The 14,156-nt window shown below is 41.2% G+C and overlaps 1 protein-coding gene across 4 annotated transcripts; it reads right to left on the bottom strand.

The window, feature by feature from the left end:
* Nucleotides 1-706: 706 nt before the first annotated feature.
* Nucleotides 707-13,684, bottom strand: LOC104138996 (L-threonine 3-dehydrogenase, mitochondrial). 4 transcript variants are annotated; one of them, XM_068936895.1, is made up of 9 exons: nucleotides 13,554-13,684; nucleotides 7,839-8,040; nucleotides 7,448-7,490; nucleotides 5,938-6,008; nucleotides 5,024-5,173; nucleotides 4,746-4,918; nucleotides 3,767-3,857; nucleotides 3,032-3,301; nucleotides 707-2,800 (listed from the first exon to the last, which is right to left on the bottom strand). In XM_068936895.1, the coding sequence occupies exons 2-9, from the start codon at nucleotides 8,020-8,022 to the stop codon at nucleotides 2,661-2,663; spliced, it is 1,122 nt and encodes a 373-aa protein (XP_068792996.1). In that variant the 5' UTR covers nucleotides 8,023-8,040; nucleotides 13,554-13,684; the 3' UTR covers nucleotides 707-2,660. The 4 variants fall into 4 exon arrangements, with proteins under 4 accessions (XP_068792996.1, XP_068792994.1, XP_068792995.1 ...); XM_068936893.1 differs by having other exon boundaries at nucleotides 13,520-13,599; XM_068936894.1 differs by lacking the exon at nucleotides 13,554-13,684 and adding an exon at nucleotides 11,251-11,268.
* Between the last annotated feature and the right edge of the window lie 472 nt (nucleotides 13,685-14,156).

The raw sequence follows: 14,156 nt of genomic DNA, 5'->3' as shown, positions 1-14,156 counted from the left end.
TATTGGCAAAAGATAAAATTTGTTTAAAATGTCATAGGTTTGAATTTCATCTTCACCGCAACACCCTATTCAAAGCTTTTGTGCAACACCACAACAAAGAACAGTTTATATAAGAAAGAACGTTTTTGCTCTTCATTTTTACTAGTTTTAACCAGAGCTTTAAACTAGAATAAAGGAAGTAGTAGACCCATAACTTCGTTTGAAGCAAGGAAATGAAGCCAGACCCATCAAGAGCTCTCTACATTTATATAAACATATATATATGTAAAGAATATGTGTGTGTGTGTGTGTGTGTGTGTGTGTGCACATACATACACACAATCTCTATATGTGTATAAGGAGTCCCCAGAGTGGATTATGAACGAGTGGAATGGACAAGACATTTGAGATCATATTAAGCCTTTACTTGATGCCTCAGGCTAACAGTTTACTGGAAAATAATTCTGTTTTGTCAGGGCAGAGAACAAAATCTGAGCCAGTCTTTTCTTGGAGGGTATGATCAAGACTAACTTTGCTGGCCCACTGGGCCAAATACTACATTTGAACAATGTGATAGTTACAACAGCGGCCCCAGTTTAAAAATTGTCTTTTAAGAAATGTAAACACTATTAAAAAGTTTCAATATAGGCCACATCCCTGGAGGTTTTTAAGCTTAAACACCTGGGAAATCCATTAAACAGTATAAGATCCATACAAAACCAAGAGATAAAAGTTTAAAACATTTATTGAACAACTGGGTTTCACCATAGAATCTTCTTTGGAAGGCTACTTTCATGAGAAAACGTATTCCCTGCAGTGTGTAGATGCCCTCACAAAAAGGCAGGGATCAGGTCATGTCAGTTATCTACTTACTGAAGAAACATTGTAGGGTTCCAGAGAGCTTAACAGAATAAGAACGACCAAAGCATTGTCACAGAAAACATAGCAAACAAGATGTAGGCAAGAAAATATTTGCACATGTCACCTGCAAGATTCAGTGGAGTAAACAAGACCAAAAAAAAAAAAAAAAAAAAAAAAGGAGAACTTCACATAAGGAATTTCCAGTTATTTTGAAAGTGAAAGACATTTTTCTTCAAAATAAAAAAAAAAAAAAATCCAAGTTCCCAGATGCTGTTCCTCAAGGCATGCTATTACTACAGTAGCCAATGGCTCATATTTACACCACGAAAACTGATATTTTACATAAAATGGCTCGCCTGTATCTCCCGTTTGTCATTTCTTGTTTTCCAAGTCTCTTCAGTAGCCTCTGAATAGGCATATCTTATTTGTATGCATCCACTAAGACTCCCTTATTAATCCCAGAATGTCTTGCATACAAAACTCAAATGAAGAGAATGGTCCTTAACTGTAGGCTAGAAAACACTAGCAAAAGATTAGGAAATCCTCATCATTTTATAGCAAGGGGAACAGATGGACAAAGTCATAATTTAGGCCTCTCGGCTCTAAACAACAGTCAATCCTTCACATTAAGTCAGCAACTTGACTTTTTGTTTTTAAGCGATGAATTCAGACAACAGACAGGGCTGCCATTAAAACCCTGAAATAAATAAATATAGGATGGTATGGTTTCAGCTTCTGAATTCCTCTCTAAAGAATAAAAGCATATGATAGTTGCATATACATAGTATCTGCAATTGCATATAAAACTCACATGGAAAATGTAGTAAATATGAATGATTTCAAAGGCTGACATGACTCTACTGTAAATCCATCTGATCAGCCCATCTTTAAAATTTGCTCCAGGTAGCATGTGACCATGCTAGCACGGTAAACAACTGGGAAAACCAAAAGGTAGCGATAATTAACAATAACCCCATTCCCAGGCATTGCCTTCTTGAATTATACACTAGATTTGCATGTACATAACAGCTCCTAGGATTTCAAGCCTACCTCCGAGGTTAAACTGAAGGCAGCAGCATTTTCAAAGAACAGGTCAAAGTTTAGCTTGTATACCCTGGTATTTTTAAAGCATAATGAGAATTCAAGTCCTATTCCCTTTCACATTTATAGATGATAAAAGAATAATGCCACTTTGTATGCCTTACATATAGAAAAGTGTAGGTTTACATAGTACTCTCTCTATATATACGTATACATATATATATGTAAATGGGAACTATTAACCAAAGTTTCATTTCGAACTGAAATTGCAACAATCCCTGCAATTTTGAAACATGAAGTAGTTCTAATCTCTCAGCTGTAGGCAAAGAGAGAAGAAAGAATCATATCTTACTATGATCTAGTAACTCCCACTAAGAAAATGAAAAACGAAAAAGCATATTGCTAACTCTGCACAATATGCCTGAAACAGCAGGTGTGACAATATTGCCCACATCATTTGCTAAAGAACACTGGGCAGCAGGAATGATTGCAGAGTCATCAGCCAGGAGTATGTGCTTTCTTTCTAGCTGCTTAAATGTGAAAGTTCAAGATCTCCATGTTTGTCATTGGTGCTATGGTTGGAAGCAGTACCTAATGACTTATTTTATCTAACTTATCCAACAATAGTAAATTCCAGCTACAGTATTTTTCTGCCCAACTCTACTGCTACTTATGGAAAAGTGGTAATTGACATGCTCTAAGGCTCAGAAGATTATAAACGAATTTAGCCATTTCTTCCTGGTCCTCTGCGGAAATCTGGAAACATCTTACAAAGTATTTCAGTTAGCTCGAGCAATCCTGGAGTCAGACCCAAGGAAGCTAAACATTGTCGTCACCAATTCAGGGAGGTCATAATCATGTTTCCATCCCCAATCTCTCCGAGCATTGCTGTCATCAAAGTTCATTGGCCAACTGTCAGCTGCAGTGAAAAGAAAGAACAAACAAAAAGCATGAGGTGTAAGAAAGATCTCTTGAAACTTGAAGATATATCATCACTGGCCATGCAAGCTACTAAAGCAGAACTTCACAATCTAAGACTTCAACCGTAGAGCAGCAACTTGCAACTGCCTAAAAAGAAAGAAAATACCATTTTGCCCTTAACATATGGTAAGGCTTTCCCTCACCCATCACCAAAGAAGCAGATACTCACCTATGGCCTGCCTGACTGCATCCACACTGTAGGTCACCTGGAGTTCAGGAACATGTTTCTGCACCTCTTGCACCAGCTCTTCAGGAGCGAAGCTCATGGCACTGATGTTGTATGTCCTCATGCTCAGTGCCTCAGCAGGGGCCTCCATGACCTCTAGCGTCGCCTTCAGACAGTCATCAATATACATCATAGGGAGACGGGTGTCTGGCTTTAGGTTGCACTGGAATTTGCCAGTTTTTATGGCATCGTGGAAAATCTGGACAGCATAATCTGTATAAAAAGATAATGGACGTGTGTGCTCATTCGCCTCCATCTGTTGTTCATTTTATGACAGTCAACAGTCCTAGTTCGTCCCAAAGCTTCCTGTCCAAAAACCTGGCAGAAGAGTAAGTATGATTTATACTGTACAGCAAGAGTAAGAAGCCAACTTAAACCTTAGATGCTATTCTGGCATTTGTGCACTGCAGCAGGATAATAGAGCTTAAAATAACGTTTAAAGGGAATAATCTCAATGAATGTAATTAACCCAAACTTCCTCAGATAACTTTAAGAAGTAAAGACTACAAAAGAATCTCCTAATCTGGGAGGGGACATAAATATCGTGACAATCCTCTGTTGAAATAGCATATCTACACTAATACTCTGTACTGTCCAGGACTACATTTCTACAAACACATGGCTTGTGTGTTTGCTATTCTTGCCTGTAATACTGAGAGATGGAAGCGAGTCACTTACCAGTTGTTCCCCCTCCAGGCTGAGAGTCAGCAGATATAATTCCTGGATACCTTAGGCATCGAAAGTCTAGGCCATATCGGTAATGGTAGTACTGTGGAAGGAAGGGGGAAACACAGCTTTACAAATCAAGACTAGGCCATTCGATTCATTGTTTCCACAAGGTAAAGCTGCTTGCCCCATTCTAAAAACTTCCAAGGCCAGGAATGAAAGAGCAGGACTACCAAATAGAGAGCCCCCATTCTTTGCAAGGTAGCTGAGCTCTCCACTTGTCCTTTTCTAGTTTCCATTCACATAAGTAGATACAGATTCTTGACATGGATCAGCTTATAACATAGACTTTAGATCTAGTGTTCAGAAATTGGTAATTTCTAAGTTTCTGAAACACTTCAGGGTAAGAGACTCCAGATCTAGCCTGTACCTGCATAAAATTTTGAAGTGAAAGGAACACATATATAAAGTATCAGCTTTTATGATTTTATGATTACAAAAAAAAATCAAAGTCAGTAATAAATTCCACATGTAAAGAATCCTAAAGCTTTGATCTTGGGGGCTGTTTTTCGAGGGGGGCAAGGAGAGGAGGGGAAGGTTATTTCATTATGTTTGGCAAAAGTCCCCATTTTCTAGTATGCTTTCCCAGTTTTGTACGTTTTCACTTATACTATGCCATTTACATTGGCAGATGAGGCAGAGAAGTCAAAGCCAAAAGAACCAGGGAAAGAAATGGTTTTTGCCAGCTTCCGATTTCTTGTCCTTCTTCCAACAAAATTTAAAAGACATTTTTGCTCAACAACTGCCTCAGAGTACTACTAAGTAGTAAAGCCCACAGAAAGGAAAGGATGGGGGGGAAGGAGCACACACACTGCAGCGAGGAGTCTTCCAGAAGCAAAAATCACAACAGTTTTTTGTTTTGTTTTGGGTTTTTTTGGAATTCTCATGAAAGAAAGAAGAAAAAACAAAACAAAACAAAAAACACACTCACTTCGCCCATGAGCTCAGCGTGAACCTTGGAGACTCCATAGATTGTCCTTGGTCTCTGAATGCAGAGATCAGGAGTTGGATCTCGAGGAGAGGTGGGTCCAAAGGCTCCAATAGTGCTAGGAACAAAGAGTCGCAAATTATGCTCAGCTGCAATATCCAGAACATTGTGTAAACCTGGAACGATAAACAGGATTTATCAGAACGTACACTGCATTTTCTCAAGCCTCTGTAGAAGTCACAAACTTGAAACTGTTGTTGCAGAGCACTGAAATCACGTACCAGTAATATTTACAGCTCTGGCCAAAGGGACATTTGCTTCTCCAACAGCACTGAGCAAAGCACTATAATGGAACAACCAAGTTATCCGATTATTCACCACTATCTCACGTAAATTCTTGTAGTCCAAGATATCCGAGTAGATAAAAGGACCTAGAAGAAATGGAACCAGTAGGAAACTGAATGCCAAGAAGAATGAAGGTGAAGAAAAATTCGAGATGAAGCTGAGATGGCTGGTTCTTGCCTATATATATATATATATATATCTCTATTCAAGTTTTAACTGTACCGCAAAATGTGTACCTTTCAGAAGCAAAGGTCAACAAACTAGCAATTGCACAGCTAAAACTAAGGGAAACTGTTACCTGTACCTCAACAAGAGATTGATCCAAAAACTTCTGTTTTATCTAGTCAATGGCATGAGAACAGGGAACATTTTGCATATACTATTCAAGTATCTAAGCACATCATTAAAAGGTGAAGAGGGCAAAAAATAACCCAATCGCTAATGAAAATATAAGAATCTAAACTACTCCACAACCATTTTATCATAAAAACTGTGTCAGTATAGAAAAAAAGCAAAATTTAATTTCCAACTTATTTACCCCAAAAGAGTAAGTGTATCAGTTTTTACAGCAGAGGCACAAAAGCCAGGCCCAACTTGACTCTAGTATTCATTTCGGTTGATAGAAAATGGCAAAAAACACAGTGAAAAACAAAAACGTATTTAGAAAAAGGGAACGTCCTACAGAAGTATCAATGTCTTACCAAGATTTCAAAGCAGAAAGGAACTATTCAGAAGTTTTGAATAGCAATTCATTGAATTTAATCCACACATCACTTAAGACTGATGATCAGTTTATTTATACGAGAGGTAAGGTCAAGATTTTTTCCATATGCTCACCCAAGTCACTTACCACTATAAAAAATATTATCTGTAGGCTTTCTAATGTCAGACAAGATCACGTTGTTCTTTCCAAAACGTTTCCTGTATAAAACACCCACGTTTTTCAGTTAGTTCGGAGTCTTCAAGATAATATGTTACTCGTTATTCTATTTCGTTTAGTAGCAGCAATATCTGAACAATAGTAATTTCCTCAAGGAAATCATTTGTTGCACTAAAAGATATTTTCTTAAACTTCAATATAGCATCATAGAAAAGTAACGAACTATTTCTAATGGCAGTGAAAGGCTGCAGCAAGACACACAAACCATTTAGAACATGAAAATAAGATCAGAAGAAAGACCATTCTATCTTCTTCTTGTTGGAAATTTTCCCCAGAGATAATATATTCCTTTGAAGACCCCAGAAAGCACAGGCCATTGGGCTTGCAGTAACTGCAGCTGCTTTTATATCAACAGGTAAATACAACTGATAGAGTAATCTCTGTCTTGTACTGTTCTAATCAGCACAAGATTGACCTAGAAAGCAAGTCTGATGGAGTTGGAATACATTCCAGCTTTCCATTACTTGCAGGATTCTTAAATATATCACAGAAGTGGTTGAAAATACTCATATTGCAAAATAGTGTTGAATGAAGTAAGTTTGCTCACTTTTCATCATAGTTCAAATTCTCTACAATAAACTCTGTCTACATGCAGTTGATACTCTGGAGCTGCGTAGGTGGCAAACGACGACATGGACAAGGGAGAGTTCTCAGAACATTTTACATTTCTTGAAAAGACAGCACAAAACCAAACAATAAAAAAAAATAAAAAAAGAGGTAAGTGTATATGCACGGTGAGGGGAAGAGAAAGAGCCAGAAGACATTTTCAATCTACTGGTTTTGTTGCATCAGCTCATCTTTCACCAAATTATAACACACTCAAGATCTTGTATCCTAATCTTTGTTTTTGTTCGCACTCTACTAAATAGGGCACCTTATTCCTGAAGCTACTGAACTGAAATTCTCTAGCCAGACAGAAGTCAGTCAAAAAGTCCAACAGCTGGGTATTAGCAGAGGACTGTTTTATTTTTATATATATAATGATATATAAGGTGATATATATAATAAGGTGATTTTTTATACATTTTTTCTCCCCACACAGTACCTGTTTAAAATCTCAGTCTCTGCCTCTCTATTGAGCACTCAAATCCAGCAGCATTTTGCTAGACTATGGACAAGCAAAAAAAAAAAAAAAAAAAAAAAAAAAGCTGACCATACACTGAGGATTCAGATTGTGAATACTTCCATTTAAAGTCAAACTAAACTCAGTGGCTAGTCACTTGCATAAAATTATGTTATTTTGGGAATCATGACCATAATACATACAGAAAGTACACCACTAGACCTAAACTAAACACAAAAAACATGCAACTTTAAATTTACTCTATCTGTTTATTTAGGAAACCAAGAGTCTGGGGGGGTGGGGGGAGGGGGAATGTTCAATTCCTCATTAATAGCAGGTCATAAAATCATGACATACCTCAGAAGTTTAGCGAGTCCCACCCCGAGCTGGCCAAGACCCCCTAAAAGACAACAGACGAGACAATCAGAGAAAAAGTTTTATCAAAATACAGAGTTCCATTCTTATATGCACAATATAACTGAGTACTATTCTTCCCAGAGAGTCAAAAAGACTCCCAAAGAACGCCCAAAGAACTGGTTTTAGATTTCTGGAATAAAAGTAGTACAAAAGGTCCACGTGGGACTCTGATCCTATTACCACACGGGAAAGACCATCACCATTCCACGAGATTTTGACAAATTTTAATCCCTCCCAGTTTCAGCATTCTGCTCACTGGGGAGGAAGAAAGGGAGTGGGGAACTTGACTGAGAAGTTGGAGCAAGAATACAGTTATGACAGGAACGCTGACCTGTAATTAGCACCCGAGGATGATTAGACTCAGAAAAAGACACGGAATGAAAGCTAGCATCGGAGGCCACCTGGCGCGGCGAGATTCCAATACATCGAACAGGCACTACAGAAACCCCACATCCGCAACCAGAGCTTTGAAGCAGCTGGCTGACAGCTCTGCTCACGTTTTTGACAATTGGCATCTTCCTCCTTTAAGTATACTGCAAGAATAAGGGGAAAAAAAAAATTGTTAGTCATGAATGACTCAATCATCTTCTTCAACATTTTAAACTCTTTAGCGTATTCTAAAGGAGTGTTTAAGAGGAGTTTGATGCAATCTCATTCCCAGCTAATGTGCCAGCTCAGAGCTACATCTGCTAGAGGCTGCCTATGAAGTAACATGAACAGAGGTGATGTATTACCAGAGTGAGCACAAGAAAATACCCACCGCCCCAGCACAAAGAGCCTAGTATAATGAACAGTGAACATAGAAAATGGTCTTATTTCAAATTTTGACCTTAAACCTTTTTGAAAGTCATTTTAAACCATGATTTCAAGCACAAAAGGAGACTAATACAGAATTCAAAGTTTCTAATCATGGTAGCTGAAACTTGACTCAAAAGTACCTACAATGAACCTGTGTAGACTGTCACAAATAATCCAACCTTCTTATTATTACATCAGTATGACTCAGTTAAAACAACAGAGGCTATGGGAAATTTCTTTAAGGAATACAGCTTCACTCAAACTTAATGCACATGATAAGACAGTACTAGGACACAAACAAAGCAGAACCAGTGTTTGACTTACCAAGGGCTCATGAAGAGTCCTAATTATTTCACAAAAGTAAGACGTGGCTTGCTTACAGTAACACACTGCAAAAATAACCTAAAATTTTCATGAGCTACACGCAAGTTTGGTTTTCTTTCTCTCCAAATCTTTCACAGTGGGAATAGGAAAGTAGAATAATATAACCCACAGAAATTACACATGCTTCCACAACAGGCCTTTTCTACGGTTACATTTATTTCTTTCAAATACAATTCTTCATGTACAATTACTTAAATCCTTCCTTATCTTCCTTTGACTGATTTTTAGCTCTCTGCCCCAAAGTGATACAAAGAGTAAATTCCCAGATGATAATGTCTTTTTAAACTAGCTTGCCTAAGATTACCTTGTCACCTCCTTTCTCGTATGTACTCTCGTTGCACATGCTATGAAGGGGAAGAAGGAAGGCCACAGCTATAAATTATTGCACCAAATATTGTTGCCGATTAATTCTGGCACTAATTTCTAGTAAGAATAGAAAAGCAAGTAACTCACACCAGTGTTCCTTTCACTTACGGTAACATACAAGACTGATAATTTTTCTGATACATTAAGGAGTCTTGCTATTCAAATACAGAAGACTTGCTAAACCATCTGCCACATGGTTAATAAGACACCAAAAAAATGTGGTTTTTAATAACACACCATTTTACATGTTAAAACTGATGAAAAAAACTTACTCTGAGATGCACCACCTCTTTTCTTTCTCCTTCCTTTCTAGACTTGCTTGTTGGCTTACCAATTTATCACACTGGGAAGCGTGGTCAATTAGAAGCCTGATGAATTAGCCAAACCTCTGCTGCACCTCAAAGCCATAAAGTCATTACATCATTCTCCCTGATATAGACTTGCTTTAGGGCCGTACCTCCCCTGTCACAGGGCTACAGAGGCAATTGCTCTAGCTTCTCTAGGCTTTGCACAGCTCTCCTGTAATTCCTTGTCCTAAACCAACCCAATATAATTACATTTAACTCTACCTACAAAGCTAGAGCAAACAAGCTGTTGAGCACTGATAGCATAGACTTAAGTGACAGAGGTGACTAATTGATATCTAAGAAATTATGCAGCAGTTTGAGATCTTTTTCCTGTCCGAATTCTCTAGTGTCAATTAGTGCAATTCAGCTTGTGTTGCTTATCTTCACTCAGGGCACTAATAAAGTTCCTCTCCTCTATGAGCCTACCTTCACAGAACAGACATGTCCTTACTATTTTTGAGACTCACTCCCTGTCAAGTTTACTTGAAATTACTCAACACGTGCAAAACTAGTTAGGGTGAAAAGAGGGGGAAGAAGGAAGGAAGACAGACAGACACATCCAGATCACAGAATCACAGAATCGTTTAGGTTGGAAGGGACCTCTGGAGATCATCTAGTCCAACCTCCCTGTTCAAGCAGGGTCACCTAGAGCATATTGCCCAGGATCACATCCAGACGGGTTTTGAATATCTCCAGCGAAGGAGACTCCACCACCTCTCTGGGCAACCTGTTCCAATGCTCTGTCACCCTCACAGATGATTTGATCTCTTAAGATCAAGATGTGTTAGATGTGTTTCTCCTTAGGAAACTAGCATAAAAAATATTGGCAATATTAGTTCTTTGTTGCCATGGTAATCCTTTCTTGTTCCAGAAGGGGATACTAAAATTGTTTTAGCACTAGGAGAGCCTCAGATGATCTCGGTTCCGCAAAATTTCCCTTTAGAGTAGCTAAAAAGACATTTCATGTTTTGAAAAGGCAATTCACGTTTTGAGCTCTCGAAACTAAGTACACGTACCAAAGCTATTTGCGACTAAAAAGGCCATGTTAGGATGAAAGCAGTCTCCCACCCACTGGTCTGGTTTCTCCAAATTCACTTGCAATAAAAACATACAGGCTTAAGCTGAAAATTGACTTTTAAGTCAAGGCTGTCTCGGAACAGTAAACATATTTTATTCCCGTCACTGAAAAATCCTTGCATCACCATGCAGTACAGTCATACGCAAGAAATCCACTTACAATATGCATTTTTTCCCCTCTATTTCAAATATGAAGAAGGGAAAAAAAAATTGTTGTAACTAGCTATTAAATACTAACAGCTGCTAGCAAAGGTCCAGATAGTAAAGAAATTAAGAGTGCCACTTAAAAACTTCACCAAACAATCCTGAGACAAAGCTAGCCCTGCCACAAAGTGATTTGCTTTCTCCATCCAAGCTGCTATTGCAAACTTCCTGCGGGACTATGGTTAGATAACTTAAAGGCATTACTAATAGCTCTGAACACAGAGGTATGACTCTTAGTGATGTCAAAAAAATTATTTTCAGATAGGTTTATCCTTTCTTACCACCACAAAGAAGAATGGGGAGGGGGGAACAAAGCAAACAACCCCCCCCCCCCCGATATAATGCAATACCTTCTGACTACAAGCTTAATAAAAAGTGGTTTTACTCATTACCCAAACTGGTAATGGAAGCATGAATTCCTTTCTTTTCTAGATTAAGTGAAATAAGGAAGCTTTAGCGCAAAACAGGAGACTTATTTCCCCCCACCCCACTAATTTAAATCAACAACCAACGCTAAATTTAAGGTTTATGCAGTACACCAGGGAATTTTTCCACTTCTGTCCTTACCTTCCCCTCAGCTGGTAATACAGCAGAAGCAGAAAGGAGAGGGCAATTTAAAGGACACTGCCTCTTTTGAAAGCCAATCAAAACCTTACAGAAAGTAGGAGTTGTCCCCCACAAGAGAGAAAAAAAAAAGAAAGTGTGCACTTGCCAGAGCAGCAGCAGCCAGGGATATCACATCGTTCACATTTGTTTAATTTTGAAACGTCTGTAACTTTGTGATAGGCAGGAAACTGAAGCTTTGCAACCAGCTCCTTTAACTAACAGAAGCATACAATCTGGGGTTATCTCTGAAGGACAGGTTTTAAACTAATTGTTTTCAGTGCAAAGGATTAGTATAAAGCAAACACATGTTCAAATGTAAAGCAATAATGTCCCTTGGACACCATAAAACGTGTAAGTTTTATAAGCAGACTGAAGAGGGGGGAAGGGGGGAGAAACAGCTTCAGAATTGACTGACATTTAGTAAATTAACAGTCAGCTGCTATTCCTTTGTGAGAGTTCACAAGTAAGTGTTATATAAAACACAAACACCTGTCGCTCATATAAAAGATAATACCTGTTTCTAGAAGCTAGTAGTTTCTTACATATTAGCTATTAATAGAACATTATAGCGATAAGAAAGATAAGGACCTCAGGAGTTTGATCTGGAAAATCCCACAACATTAAGTTTCAGAGAAAACAGAGAAGAGAAAATTCAGCACCAAAAACAAAATTTCCAACAAAATTTCTGGGGGCTGCACAGCCGCCGAGCTGCCACAGGACATTCCTACACAGAGCTAACCAAAGAAGTCTAAAATTGTCTCTTTTAAGGACAGTTACGATAGTCTCTAGGATACAGGATCTTGCAGATTACTAATTCCAGGTATTTTCAAAACCGCTGGCAACATCACAAGCAGGGTCTAAACCAATGCAGCGAACTCCAAGCCACTGTTCTCAACTCACACTTGTCTCCAAAACGCATGGCCTTTCTGCTTCAGGCCTGAAGAAGGGCTTGTGCATATGAAAGCTCATCTATTTTTTCCAACTGCATGAAGAAGAGCTCAAGAGTGGAAAGCAACTGCCAGCCTCAGGCATCCAGAAGACAAAGCATGCATCACCTGCCCACCCCACAGCAAAGCCTTACTCAGTGGCAGCCAGCGCCACCCCTGGAAAGTCCATCAGATGACCACAGTTGAGGTCACTCAAGCAGCAACACCTAGGGGATACACTCTTAGCTCAAATAACAGTGCTTAACGAAGAGGCAGAAAGACTCAAATCGCTCAAGTCCCCCGTTGATAACTAAGGGGGCACCTGGACCCTCCTTGTGCTCCCCGGCACGGTGGACGCCAGGGTGGAGAGGAGGGGCGGCGGGGCTGCAGCGCGGGTCTGTTATCTCTGGCGAGCACACGAGCCGGTGGCGGACAGCCGTTAGCTAACCCAAGTTAGAATAACCTTGACGCACGCACGAGCGCCGCAGCGCTTTTTTCACGGGTGACGCAAGCCCAGGGGATGACACGGGATCCCTGGCTCAGGCCATGAAGAAACAGGTTGGGTATGACTAGTTAAAAAACAACCAAAATCAAACCCTAAGGACTTTAAAAAAAAAAAAAAAACACAGCTTATTATCAGTTACTGAAAAGCGTGATGCGCTTGGAGCGGCCAGGATAAGGAAAGCTCTACTTTCTTCAGATGATGCAAAAAGACAAAGAGTTAATCACAGGCATGAAGAAAAACACCGTAACCCCATGCCACATCTCTAGTGAAAGGAGACCTGGACACCAGTCGCCTAGGAAAGGGAAACAGGCTCGCGGAGGAAAGAGCAGCTGCTTGGTGGTGGTGTGGTAACAGCAGGCCTAGAGACAAGCGGCTAGAAGCATTTGGGGAGTAAAAACCGTAGCGCGCCAGACCACAGCTTTTGACTCTCGGTGGCTTTTTGGCCCCAAAGGGATGGGGTTTCCTCAGCCCCCCCGGTGCGTGGGGGGGGAGGGGGGTAAACGGCTCTTTCCCCACAGGCTGCCGGCCCCGGGGTGAGTCAGCACGGTTTCCCCGCCGTGATAGCGGCGGGCAGGGCAGGGCAGCCGCTCCCGCCGCCGGGCCAGCGGCAGGGGCGGGAAGGGAGCGCCCTGAGGGGCGGCCGCGGCGCGCGCCCCCCGCCCCTGAGGGCGAGTGACCGTTACGGCCGTTACAGGGCAACAACCGCCCGCCCGCCCGCCCGCCCGCGCGATGCACCCCACCCCACCCCTCCCCCCCCTTCATTCATTCATTCATTCATTCATTTGGGCTCCGCGCTCACCCGCGCGCCCCGCCGAGCTCCCGCAGCCCCTCGCCGCCTCTCCTCGGCCGCCGGCGCCGCGCCCCGATAGGCTGAGAAGGGGGGCGCGGGGGCGGGGCTAGCGCCTGACGTCACCGCCGCCGGCGCTCGGCCGCCGGGGCAGGAGGCTCTGACGCCAGCGGGAGTGACGTCATAGCCCACGCCAGGGCTGAGAGGCGTATTACTAACGCCGGACGGTAGCAACCGCGTTAAGGTCCCAGCGGCGCTAACGGGGGCGGGGGGCCTTGCGGACAAAAGGAGAGCGACGGAATCGCACCGGAAATACGAGGATTTACACTGGGAAATATGAGGGAAAAACACCAGTTTCCCCGCAAGGGCATCGCCGGGCAACGCCAAGGCCCGCAGCGCCTTCGGCGAGGCAAGGGGAGCCCGGATGCCTGGGCCCTACCCTGCCTTGGGGTTGTCCTCTTACACACACGACCGAAAATAATTGTCGAACCCCAAAACATTTCCAGATTTGACCGTGGGGTAGGAATGTAGCAAAGCCTGATTCACTGAAAAAAAAAAAGTATAAAACTACTGTTTTACCTGTTTCTCAGCAGCTCCTTGAATGGTTTCTGATGAGAGAGAAGAGCCAGCAACTGGCCTGTTTTCTCGT

The sequence above is a fragment of the Struthio camelus genome, chromosome 3 (genome assembly GCF_040807025.1).
Source record: "Struthio camelus isolate bStrCam1 chromosome 3, bStrCam1.hap1, whole genome shotgun sequence".
Lineage (NCBI taxonomy): Eukaryota > Metazoa > Chordata > Aves > Struthioniformes > Struthionidae > Struthio > Struthio camelus.
The sequence above is the reverse complement of the archived record's forward strand: the minus strand, read 5'-3'. Positions and strand labels throughout refer to the sequence as shown.